This window comes from Hemitrygon akajei, unplaced genomic scaffold (assembly GCF_048418815.1).
Source record: "Hemitrygon akajei unplaced genomic scaffold, sHemAka1.3 Scf000046, whole genome shotgun sequence".
NCBI classification, from domain to species: domain Eukaryota; kingdom Metazoa; phylum Chordata; class Chondrichthyes; order Myliobatiformes; family Dasyatidae; genus Hemitrygon; species Hemitrygon akajei.
The window spans coordinates 1,352,975-1,365,878 of NW_027331932.1; the positions used below are offsets into that span (position 1 = coordinate 1,352,975).

Here is a 12,904-nt window from a genome sequence, read left to right on the forward strand (position 1 = left end):
TCCCTCTGATTAATCGTTTGGGACAATTGAGCGCTTCCCCCTGAGATCTCCCGACAGGAACGAACACATCAGCTAAAGACAGTCAAACTGACAGAGATGAAACTGACCTCCACCTGTCCGGACCCGGGGAACAGAGCTGGTCCTGAGATTAAGTTCCCACGTACGACATATCAGGTACAGCTGGGGACAGAACAGTGAGAGTCCGTGAGGCTCCCTCCACCCGTCAGATCACACACACCCGGGATCAAACACAGAATGGAGGATCAAACACAGAATGGAGCTCTCAACCCAGCTTTTTTCTGACCCACTCACCGTTGGAAGGTGACTGTGCATCCGTTTCTCTCCGAACTTCACATTTACGTAGGTCTTGAACTCGTCCATCTTGTTCAGGGCTCTCTGCTTCTCTGAGCTGAAAACGACCGTTGTCAGAGGAAACCCGTGTTGAGAAGGCGGTCAAACCGACACCAGCAAACTCCAGGTGGAGAGCTGATAAAGAGAGGAACCGAAAGCAGGGGGTGGAATTGCGGAGAGGACAGAGAATGAGGAAATGGGAGTACGTTGCTGAGAGAGATTAGAGTGGCGGGTGCTGGGAGAATATTGAGAGTGGGGGAGAAAGAGAGGGAGGGGTGAGAGGGGAAGATTATGGATCAGCGGGAGAAGAGGTGAGCGGCAGCGTACAGAAGGTCGAGGGGGTGAGAGAAGGGGTAGAGTGTGAAGAGAGATGGAAGGTAAGCGTGACGGAAATGGGGAAACAGGAGTATTGAGGAGGGATGTAGAGAATAGAGGGTGAGGAGTTTCGGCGAAAAGATTGGGAAAGAGGGAGAAAAGAGGTGGTGAACGGGAGAAAGAGAGGGAGAGGGAGAGCCGGAAAGACAGGAGGCAGAGTGGAGGAGAGAAAAGGGGAGAGAGAGCACTTCAGAGAGTGAAAAGAGAACCGTGGGGTGGAATGGAGGAGAGGAATATAGACAACAGATGTAGGGAGGAAGATAAACAGGGGGAGAAAAAGAAAAGGAATGGAAGGAAGGGAGAAGATATTGAGGGCCGGAGGAATGTCGGAGGGATTTGTGTCAGTCATACAGAGCCAGTAATTCTCGGGAGATATGCATTCACCGTTGGTTCCTGGTTTGGGCGTTGGTCTGATCCTGCTCATCGCCGGGGCTCCAGGCCTTCAGTCCGCGAGAAGCCCACGACCCTAGGTCAAAGCCCGAACACACACCGAAGTGAGTGAGCCCACACCCTCCTCCGAGTGAAATAAACTCCTCCCCTCGAACACTGGCGCACTCTCGCCTTTTCTTCATTACTCCATGGCATTCTCCTTATCTCTCTCTCTCTCTCTCTCTCTCTCTCTCTCTCTCTCTCTCCTCTCTCTCTCTCTCCTCTCTCTCTCTCTCATCTCTCTCTCTCTCTCTCTCTCTCTCTCTCTCTCTCTCTCTCTCCCCTCTCTCTCTCTCCTCTCTCTCTCTCTCTCTCTCTCTCTCTCTCTCTCCTCCCTATCTCTCTCCTCTCTCTCTCTCTCTCTCTCCTCTCTCTCTCTCTCTCTCTCTCTCTCTCCTCTCCCTCCTCTCTCTCCTCTCTCTCTCTCTCTCTCTCTCTCTCTCTCTCTCTCTCTCTCTCTCTTCTCCTTTTTTCTCCTTCTCCATCCTTCCATCACTCTCCCCTTTCCCCCATCATTCCTCTCTCTCCCTTTCTCTCCTACCTTCCTCGCTTCCTCAACCCTCGCATTAGGAGAACTGGAGGCATCGTCCATTCGTTCTCGTCTCAGCTCCCATTAGAACAACTTCCCTGCTTCGATCTTTTCTATCACTTTTTTATCTCTTTCTCTAAGATCTCCTCACTTTCTTTGGATTCCAGTGAGTAGAGCGCCAGGCGACTCGATCTCTCCTCATATTTCCCCCCCCCCCAATCTACTGAATGAACCTGGTGAGCCTCTTCTGCACCTCCTCCAAATGAACAACACTTCACAGTCTCTCTCAATCTCTGTCAAATCTACACCAAATTTACACCAGCAGAAGTCACGAAAACAAGATTTCCATGTTTAGACTGTGCTGTATTTAGCAAACAAAATGGGTGTCTCGATAATTGAAGTTTACAGGAAACCAGCGCAGCTGATCGGTATCTACGGTTAGACTCTCCTCTCCAATTAGAACGCCAGTTGGGGGTTATTACACCTCCCAGGGGTCAGACACAGACTGACGCTCCATCCACACCGTCCCATCACACACTCCGGGGGTCGGACACAAAGTGAATCTCCCTCCACACCGTCACATCACACACTCCGGGGTCGGACACAGAGTGAAATCTCCCTCCACACCGTCCCATCACACACTCCCGGGATCAGGCACAGAGTGAACCTCCCTCCACACCGTCCCACCACAAACTCCCGGGGACAAACACAACTTGATCCTCTCTCCGCACATCTTTCTACCCCTTTACCTCAGGAAGGAGTCTCAGAGTCCGTTTTTGTGAACTTCACATTCATGCAAGTCTCGCTGTCGTCCATTCTGTCGAGGATACTCTGCGTCCCTGAGCTCAGAAAGGGGAAGCAGCTGTTATTAAAGGAAGTCTGTGTTTACAGGGGAGTTGGACCGACACAAACAAACAGCAGATCAAGGGCCGATAAAGGGAGAGGCCGAGAGCATGGGAGGAGGTGCCGGGCAGGAGGGGGAATGAGTTTGTGAATAGCGTGTTTTCGAGAGGTGAGAGCGGCGGGGGGAGGAGTTGTGAGAGCGGGGGATAAAGAGGGGAAGTGGAGAATAAGGGAAGGATTGGGAGTTCAGAGAGGGAGACCTGGGTGACGGGGAGCAGAGAGGGAAGTGTGGAGATAAAGAGAGGGTACGGTCAGATGTAGAAGAGAATGGACATACAGAGAGGGAAACGGCGGGGAATATTTGAGGACAATTTAGGTGTGAGAGGGAGAAAGCAGAGGGCGAGCTGATGAGGGGAATGATAGATAGAAAGAGAGAGAGAGGTACATGGAGATGGCGAAGTGTATGAGAGGGAGCGGAGAGTGTGCTACAGAGAGGGAGGCGAGATGCAGGAGAGGGACGATGGAGGGTGATAGAAATAGAAGGGAGGGAGAAAGGAGTGGAAGAAGGGATTCGAGAGGGATACAATGAGTCGATAAAGAGTGAAAGACAGAGGGGTATGTGTCACACATGCTGAGCCTTGTTGTCCGGGGGAATTGTACCCCCTTGCCATCCACCCACCCACGGTTGGTTCCTGGTATGACCGTCGGACCATCGCACTTCTGTGCTCATTGCCGGGGATTCAGACACTTTGTGCGGGGGAAAAACGGCCCCGGGGACAAACACCCAACACCCACCGAAGCAAGCGAGCCCCCCACCCTCCGAGTGAAATGAACAACTACTCACAGTCTCTCTCTATCTCTGTCATATCTAGAACAAACATTCTCCAGCAGAAGTCTCGAAAACAAGATTGCCATGTTTAGACTGTGCGGTATTTAGCAAACAAAATGGGTGTCTCGATATTGAAGATTACAGGAAACCAGCGCACGCTGATCGGTATCTACGGTTAGACTCCTCCTCTCCAATTAGAACACAAGTTGGGAGGTTATACACTCCCAAGGGTCAGACACAGAATGGACGCTCCATCCACACCGTCTCATCACACACTCCCGGGGTCAGACACAGAATGACGCTCCATCCACACCGTCTCATCACACACTCCCGGGGTCAGACACAGAGTGAAGCTCCATCCACACCGTCCCATCACACACTCCTGCGGTCAGACACAGAATGAAGCTCCCTCCACACCGTCCTATCACACACTCCGGGGATCGGACACAAAGTGAATCTCTCTCCACACCGTCACATCACACACCCCCGGGGTCAGACACAGAGTGAATCTCCCTCCACACACCATCACATCACACACTCCCGGGGTCAGACACAGAGTGAATCTCCCTCCATACCGCCCCATCACACACTCCCGGGGTCAGACACTGAGTGAAACTCCCTCCACACCGTCCCATCAACACTCCCGGGGTCAGACACAGAGTGAATCTCCCTCCACACCGTCCCATCACTCACTCCCGGGGTCAGACACAGAGTGAATCTCCCTCACCACACCGTCCCATCACACACTCCGGGGATCAGACACAGAGTGCAGCTCCTTCTGCACGGTCCGGTAACACAGTGAGGTAGTATGTAGCAGCGAATCTCCCTCTCTTCCCATTCAGTATAGGCTCAGAACTGAGAGATTGATTTGCGGTTGAAGGGGGGAGTCTAACTCCAGACGTGAACTCTCCCCCATTCTCCCCACAAATCCCTGTGAACACAGAGAGGGAGGCGTTTCTGGAGAGAGGGATGTGACAGAGACGAGAGGGTTGCATGGCTGTGGGGGACACGGGGAATGGGTATCGGGGAGGGAGGCGATGACGGAGAGGGTGATTGTTTTAGATGTCGAAGGGGATCGAAGGAGACTGAGAGGCGTGTAGGTGAGTGTTAAGGTGACGGAAGTGGGGAGAACTGCAGCGGAGTTTGGTGTGTCCGAGGACATCTTCAGTCTCTCTCTGCTGCAGTCGGAATTTCCCCCCTGCTTCAACAGGGCGACAATCACACCAGTGCCTGAGAAGAACAGGGAGAGCTGCCTCAACAACAATCGCCCAGTGACACTCACACCTACTGGGATTAAGTGCTTGAGAGGCTGGTCATACCCAAAGTCAACCCCTTCTCCAGCGAGGACGCGGACCCTCTGTAATTTGAGGAACTCCGCAAAAGGTCCACAGCGAATACAATCTAATTTGCTCTCCTCTGGACCCTTGACCACCTGGACAGTACAACACCAACGGCAGGCTGCTGTTGACTGACAACAGCTCGGCGTTCAGCAGAATCCTCCCCTCAGATCCTGGGCCAGTGAACCTCCCTCTGTAACTGGATGATGGACATCCTCATCGGGAAACTTCAGTCAGTGCAGACCGGCAGTGACGTCACCGATCTACAGGTGGTGCTGAGGAAGCAGGGAGGCTACAGAAGGGTTCGGAGAGACGGGACGAATGGTCAATGAAGCTGCGGGTGGATTGCCGTGTCGGGAGATATATGGCCATGCACTGTGGCCGATGAAATAGAGGGTTAGACTGTTTTTTTAAATAGAAAGAAAATTCAGAAAAATTGAGGCACAGAGATTAGGTGAAAGTAAGTGTTCGGCACGTACTAGAAGGGTAGAGATGACCGTGTCGTAATTGTTATAATGTTATATGGTTATAGGGACGTGGGAGACCTCGTGCAGGATGCCCTAAATGTAAATTTACAGGTGGAGTCGGTGGCGAGGAAGCCAAGTACAATTTGAGCATTCATGTCAAGGGGATGAGAATGTAAAAATAAGGATGTGAAGTTGAGGCTTTATAAAGCACCGGTGAGACCTTACGGAGTATTGTGAGCAGTTCCAGGTCCCTGATCTATCCCTGCCAGGCGTGCTTGCATTGGGAAGGGTTGAAAGGAAGATCACGGAATGACTCCGGGATTGAAACGCTTATCAGGTCAGGAGCGTTTGATGGCTGGAACTCAGAAGAATGAAGGGGGCCGTGGAAGGATTGTTGTTGTTGAAACCGTTAGCACGTTTAAAGGCCCCGATAAAGTTGATGTGGAGAGAAGGCTCTCTGTGGTGGAACAGTCGAAGACCAGAGGACCCACATCGGAATGGAGGTCCGTCCTTTCAGAACGGAGATTGGGAGGATTGCATTTAGCCTTAGTATGGTAAATGTGTAGAATGAGTTATACAGGCGGCTGTGGAGCCTGACATTGGGTGTATTGAAATCAGAGGTGGACAGATTGTTGATTACTCAGACCATGAAGGAATACGGTGAAAAGGCAGGAGATTGGGGCTGAGGGGGACCTGGATCAGACATGATGAAATGGCGCAGCAGACTCGATGGACTAATTCTGCTCCTGTATCTCATCGTCCGTCTTCAGGTTACTGTGTTGCCGGGTGTCAGCATCTCAGTTGGTGTATCCTGGGCCCAAAACATTCATGCAAACACGAAGAAGGTGTGATGTTTCCGACTGAACAGTGGAAGACATCCACGTGACGGCACGTCCATTCCCCGGAGTGTGGCGAGCTGTCACTTTCCCTTTAAGGCTCAGACTGACAATTATTGCCCGTCAGCATTGCTTCATGGAAAGTCTGTCGTTGACTTCCCCGTGCTGAGAACTCAGTGCTCAACAGTAGGAGATCCATTTCGAGAACTATTCTTTGCGATATAAACTTTATATGTCTTTACTGTCGTCTTGTTTATTTCGAGTCTGCGTTTCAGTGTATTTCAGACAATTACACTCCCATCACCACCATAGATCTCTCGTTACAGAAGGAATTACAACGTGACCCACTTGAGAGGATTTGATCTTTCATTGAAGACCAGCAAATGATCGCTGGGATCATTCTGACTTGTTGCATCGCCGCCTGGTGTGGAGGCTGCAACGCACGAGGTCGCCAGATCCATCACGGGTACACCCTCCGCAGCATCGAGGATGCGATCCCTCGAAAAGGCGGCATCCATCACTGAGGCCGCTCACCCCGGGGATAAACTCCCTGCTCATTGCTACCATCGGGAAGAAACACAGGAACCTAAAATCTCAAGGATTCTGGTACACCTCCATCCCCTCCGGCATCATATTTTTGAATGTATGAGCACCACGTCCACATTTTCGCAGTATTTATTATCTTTTTTGCATCTTACATTAATATTGCATTCTTGCGACGCACTGATCATGCAAAGATACAAAGCCCAGGGCGGATAAGTCACAGATAATGAGTCAGGCGGTAAACATCCGATACAGTCCTTTAATACTGGGAGCGGGAGGCCTGAGAGTGAGGGGAAGGAAAATGGGGATGAAATAGGGGGAGATGGCAGGCGAGTAGTTATGAGAGAGAGCGAGCTTGGAGGAACGAGGGTAAAGAAAGAGCGAGATGCCGTGTAAGAGTGCCATAGGTAGAGAGAAGAGATTAGTGTAGGGGAGAGAGGCGGAGCGGATGGGTTTGTCAGAGTCTGGGAGAGAGCTGGAATTGGGGTAAGAGAATGATGCCACTTGATTTAACTCGGTTCCCCGGGATTTTGACAGAGATCCCGGATCTTTTCAGGAATATCCGGGAACAAAGCTGCAGGCTTCTCACAAATGAAACGGTGCTGATCAGTTTTGCAACTGCCAAGCCAACGAGATTTACATTCACCGCATTCGAACTTTCCAGCGTTCACCTTGTACACGACGGTCGAGGCCGCTTCCCTGTCAAGGAGGGATAAACAATTTCAAAAGGGACAACACAACTCCAGCAGACAGTCCGGTGTCAGTCCCCAAAATACTCCCATTGACTCAATCTCTTCTCACCGATCGGTCCCCAAAATACTCCCACTGTCTCAATCTCTCCTCACCGACCGGTGTCAGTCCCCAAAATACTCACTCTGACCCTTTCTCTCCCCACATAACTGTTCCAGTTTCCAAGAAACTCTCATTGACCCATTCTCCGCAGCGCTGTGTCAGTCCCCGAATAATCCCTTGCCCAACACTCTACTCACTGCGCTGTGTCGGTCCCCAAAATAACCCCACGATCACACCTTCTCCCCACAGTACCTTGTCCCTCCTCAAATTACTCCCAGAGCCGTGGCCTCTCCCCACGACCCTGTCTCCGTTCCGAAGATACTCCCACAGACCCACTCTCTCCCAAGGAACCGTGTCTGTCACCAAACTAATCACACTGCTCCACTCTCCCCACAGCCCTGTCTCATTCCCCAAAATACTCATACTGACACACTCTCTCTCCCAAGGCCTCAAAGTACTCCTACATCCTACTCTCCACCCACATTCCCGTCAGTTGTCAATATGATCCCACTGTCCAACCTTCTGCCTGCAGACATGTGCCAATCACAAAAACACTCTCACTTTCCACTCCCTTCCCACAGTCCATGACAGCCCACAAATTAAACCAACTCTCCGCTCCCTACCAAGAGCCCGTCTCGGTCCCCAAACTAACCGCATTGACTAATCTCACCGCACAGACCCGTGTCAGTCCCAAATTAATCGCAGTACTTCACTCCCTGTCCACAGCGTCCCTCCCCAAATAGACCCACCGCAGCATTTGCTCTCCACGGACCCATGTTAGTCCCCAAAATAGTCCCCCTTTCCACTTTCCTCCCTCAGACTGCGTCAGTCAACAAATTAATCTCTCTGCCCAGTCTCTTCCTGCAGGGGATGCAAGGCCACAGAATAATTCTATCGCCTTACACTCTCCCCATTGACCTGTTTCTGTCCTGAAAATATCCCCAGGGACCCACCACAGATGCATCCCCCAAAAGCACCACGTACCCCACTTCCCCCACAGACATGTGTCAGTTCTCGAAATAAATCCCACTGCCCAATCTCTCTCCAAGACCGACATGACCACAACTCTCACCCCGCTTTGCATGTTCCAATCCAATATGAACTGTCTTCTCCGCGGACAGCGTTGTTAACAAAATTCTGTGAAGTTAAATTGCCATCGTTAATGATTGAAATCGAGCACAATTTAAGGACCGTCATTTTATGTCTGACCTGGGGACTGTGTGATGGGACGGTGTGGAGGGAGATTCACGCTGTGCCTGACCCCGGGAGTGTGCGATGGGACGGTGTGGAGGGAGATAGATAGATAGATAGATAGATAGATACTTTATTCATCCCCATGGGGAAATTCAACTTTTTTTTCCAATGTCCCATACACTTGTTGTAGCAAAACTAATTACATACAATACTTAACTCAGTAAAAAATATGATATGCATCTAAATCACTATCTCAAAAAGCATTAATAATAGCTTTTAAAAAGTTCTTAAGTCCTGGCGGTAGAATTGTAAAGCCTAATGGCATTGGGGAGTATTGACCTCTTCATCCTGTCTGAGGAGCATTGTATCGATAGTAACCTGTCGCTGAAACTGCTTCTCTGTCTCTGGATGGTGCTATGTAGAGGATGTTCAGAGTTATCCATAATTGACCGTAGCCTACTCAGCGCCCTTCGCTCAGCTACCAATGACAGAGCCGCCTTCCTTACCAGCTTATTAAGACGTGAGGCGTCCCTCTTCTTAATGCTTCCTCCCCAACACGCCACCACAAAGAAGAGGGCGCTCTCCACAACTGACCTATAGAACATCTTCAGCAACTCACTACAGACATTGAATGACGCCAACCTTCTTAGGAAGTACAGTCGACTCTGTGCCTTCCTGCACAAGGCATCTGTGTTGGCAGTCCAGTCTAGCTTCTCGTCTAACTGTACTGCCAGATACTTGTAGGTCTTAACCTGCTCCACACATTCTCCATTAATGATCACTGGCTCCATATGAGGCCTAGATCTCCTAAAGTCCACCACCATCTCCTTGGTCTTGGTGATATTGAGACGCAGGTAGTTTGAGTTGCACCATATCACAAAGTCCTGTATCAGTTTCCTATACTCCTCCTCCTGTCCATTCCTGACACACCCCACTATGGCCGTGTCATCAGCGAACTTCTGCACATAGCAGGACTCCGAGTTATATTGGAAGTCTGATGTGTACAGGGTGAACAAGACTGGAGAGAGTACGGTTCCCTGTGGCGCTCCTGTGCTGCTGACCACCGTGTCAGACCTACAGTCTCCCAACCGCACATTCACTCTGTGTCTGACCCCGGGAGTGTGTGATGGGACGGTGTGGAGGGAGATTCACGCTGTGCCTGACCCCGGGAGTGTGTGATGGGATGGTGTGGAGGGAGAGTCACTCTGTGCCTGACCCCGGGAGTGTGTGATGGGACGGTGTGGAGGGAGATTCACTCTGTCTGACCCCGGGACTGTGTGATGGGACGGTGTGGAGGGAGATTCACGCTGTGCCTGACCCCGGGAGTGTGTGATGGGATGGTGTGGAGGGAGAGTCACTCTGTGCCTGACCCCGGGAGTGTGTGATGGGACGGTGTGGAGGGAGATTCACTCTGTCTGACCCCGGGACTGTGTGATGGGACGGTGGGGAGGGAGATTCACTCTGTGCCTGACCCCGGGTTGTGTGATGGGGCGGTGTGGAGGGAGATTCACTCTGTGTCTGACCCCGGGAGTGTGTGATGGGACGGAGTAGAGGGGAGATTCACTCCGCCTCTGACCCCGGGAGTGTGTGATGGGACGGTGTGGAGGGTGATTCACTCGGTGTCTGACCTTGGGAGTGTGTGATGGGACGGTCTGGAGAGTGATTCACTCTGTGTTTGACCCCGGGAGTGTGTGAAGGGACGGTGTGGAGGGAGATTCACTCTGTGTCTGACCCCGGGTATATAGGTCGGCGGTGTGGAGGGAGATTAACTCTGTTTCTACACTTGAATTGTGTGATTGGACGGTGTGGAGGGAGATTCACTCTGAGTCTGTCCCCGGGAGAATGTGATGGGACGGTGTGGAGGTAGATTCACTCTGATATGGATATTTTTTTCTGTCAATCTGACACATACCTCTTCCTCGTTTGAATTTATTTCAAGAAGCTTTGAAGCAGAGATAGAACAAAGTTGCTTCGCCCCCTCGTAAGAACTTTCAAACGTGGAAATGAAATAACACAGCCCTTGATTTCTGCTCCAGTCCTGGGAACACGCTTTATCTGGAAATCATGTACAAGGAACAGTATTGTCCATTACGTCCGCTGAAAGTCAGATACAGATAGATGATAACTCCACACCGTCCCATCACAGAACCGTGGGGTCCAAAACGGAGTGAATCGCCCTCCATACCATCCCCTAACACACTTAAGTAGTCAGGCAGAGTGTAAAATCTGCTACACACCGTCCTATCACACACACTGATGTCAGACACAAGAGTGCAACACACCCGTCACCATCCCATCACGCCCTCCCGCGGTCACACAGAGTAATGCTCACTGCACTCAGTCCATTCTTAGACTCCCGTGGTCACACAAAATGAAGCTCCCTCCACACCATTCCATTATAGACTGTCGGGTCGGCCACAGACAGAATTTCTATCCACACTGTCAAGTCACAGAGAGCTCGTGGTCAGACAGAGAGCGCAGCTGCTAACAGAAACACCTGGTGTCAAACGCAGAGTAACAGTCCCTATGCAGCAATGCCAGACGCTGAGAGAAGCTACCTGTGTGGCGCGGTATCATGCACTCCCGGGTCCAGTCACTAGGTGGCACTCTCTCCACACTGTCCATACACTCCCAGAGTCGGACAATGGGTGTCGTTCCACCCACACCGTCTCATCACACACACCCGGAGTCACACTGTGAGTGTCTCTCCAATCGCAACTTCTCATTGCACATTCCCGAGATCGGCCACAGGGTATAGGAGTGGGAGAATGGCGGATGTTCTCTCACCTTTTCTGCTGGTCAGAAGCTGGCAGATTTGAGCCTTGGTTTCGTTGAGAGTTCTACACTTCAGTTCGAGGTGACTGAAGTTGTGACGGAGATCGGTTTGCGTTTGATGCTGATCAGAGAGATCGGTGCTCATTACCGAGAGGTTGCTTTCCAGGACGAACAATTTGTTTTCAAGGATGGAGTGGTTTCTTTCGAGGATAAACAATTTATGTTCGAGGATGGAGACGTTGTTCCTTGGGACGGAAACGTTCTTTAGACAGGTGCTCTGGGAGAGATGCAAGCCGGAATTCTCTGATGTTATGGATTCCAGGGTTGAGTTCGGCTCGTGGATTTGTACTCGACATTGGCACTGGGTCCTGTTCATCTGCTGATTTTGCTCCCAAAGTCTCTGGTACTTTTGATCAGCGGCGAGCAGAGACTGACGGATCTGTAACACTGGGAGAAATGGTGAGGTGTGTGTCTGTGTCACGGTAATTCGCGGGTCGTTCGTACAGTGAGGGGAGTGTGGGTATCACGTTGGGTTGTGTCCATGTCGTGGAGAGGGGTGTGTCGATGTCACACTGAGGGCCGTGTCCGTGTTATGGAGAGGGGTGTGCCCTTGGCACGGAGAGGATCTTGCCAGTGTTACGGTAAAGGCTGTTTCGGTGTTCCTGTGAGGGATGTGTCAGTGTCACGGTGAGAGGTGACTTCACGTCACTCTGAGATGTATTTCTGTGTGATGGTGAAGGCCCGGTCAGTTTTTAAATCTCTTGCTCGCTCTTCGGAAAACAAGCGACTGCTCGCGATGACTGAAGCCCGCCAAAAAAACCCATAAGGCCCCTTGCACATTTTAAATCTCTTGCTGGCTCAGCACAGATCAGCTGGCAAAGTACTTACCGACTTTCCGTGCTTCATTCTGATGTTTTACCTCCTTTGAAAAGACAACTATAATCACAGAACTTCAGATTCCAGTTTAAGATCATTCTGGTGAATCTGACAGACTTCTGGCTAGGAGACAACAGCCTGGCACTCACCGTCAGTATGACGAAAGAGCTTATTCTGGACTTCAGGAAGGTTAAGACGAAAGAACACATACCAAACTTCATAGAGGGATCAGAAGTGGAGAGAGTGGGCAGCTTCAAGTTCCTGGGTGTCAAGATCTCTAAGGATCTATATGGTCCCAACATATCACTGTTGTTATAAAGAAGGCAAGACAGCGTCTATAATTTATTAGAAGTTTGAAGGGATTTGGCACGTTGTAACGTGTAGAGCTTTCTGACAGGCTGCATCACTGTCTGGCATGGAGGGGCTACTGTATAGGACCGAAAGTAGCAGCAGAATTTTCTGAGGCTTGTCAGCCTACAAAGTACCCAGGACAATATGAGTGAGCGTTTTCCCAGGACGACAGCATCCATTATGAATGACCACCAGCAGCCAGGTACGCCCAATTCACACTCTCACCATCAGAAAGGAGGAAAAGGAGCCTGGATGCACACACTCAGTGGTTCAGGAACAGCTTCATCCCCTCCGCCGTCCGATTTCAAAATGGGTACTGAACCGTTGGACACTACCTGGCTTTTAATATATAGTATTTCAGTTTTGCTTGATTTATC

The 12,904-nt window shown here is 50.8% G+C and overlaps 1 protein-coding gene across 1 annotated transcript; it reads right to left on the reverse strand.

Annotated features, from left to right (window-relative positions):
• Nucleotides 1–6,919: 6,919 nt before the first annotated feature.
• LOC140720760 (uncharacterized) lies at nt 6,920–11,699 on the reverse strand. Its single transcript, XM_073035587.1, has 4 exons — nt 11,313–11,699; nt 10,438–10,580; nt 8,404–8,468; nt 6,920–7,238 (listed from the first exon to the last, which is right to left on the reverse strand). The coding sequence occupies exons 1-4, from the start codon at nt 11,674–11,676 to the stop codon at nt 7,049–7,051; spliced, it is 762 nt and encodes a 253-aa protein (XP_072891688.1). The 5' UTR covers nt 11,677–11,699; the 3' UTR covers nt 6,920–7,048.
• Nucleotides 11,700–12,904: the final 1,205 nt, after the last annotated feature.

What these genes read in the sequence shown, in the direction of transcription:
- LOC140720760 (XM_073035587.1), bottom strand. Translation starts at nt 11,676, where the DNA reads ATGAACAGGACCCAGTGCCAATGTCGAGTACAAATCCACGAGCCGAAC. An exon ending in TAAATTCAAACGAGGAAGAG is followed by an intron (nt 8,469 to 10,437) that starts GTATGTGTCAGA and finishes TTAACTTCACAG; the next exon opens with AATTTTGTTAACAACGCTGT. An exon ending in ATTGGAACATGCAAAGCGGG is followed by an intron (nt 7,239 to 8,403) that starts GTGAGAGTTGTG and finishes CCTCCTTGACAG; the next exon opens with GGAAGCGGCCTCGACCGTCG.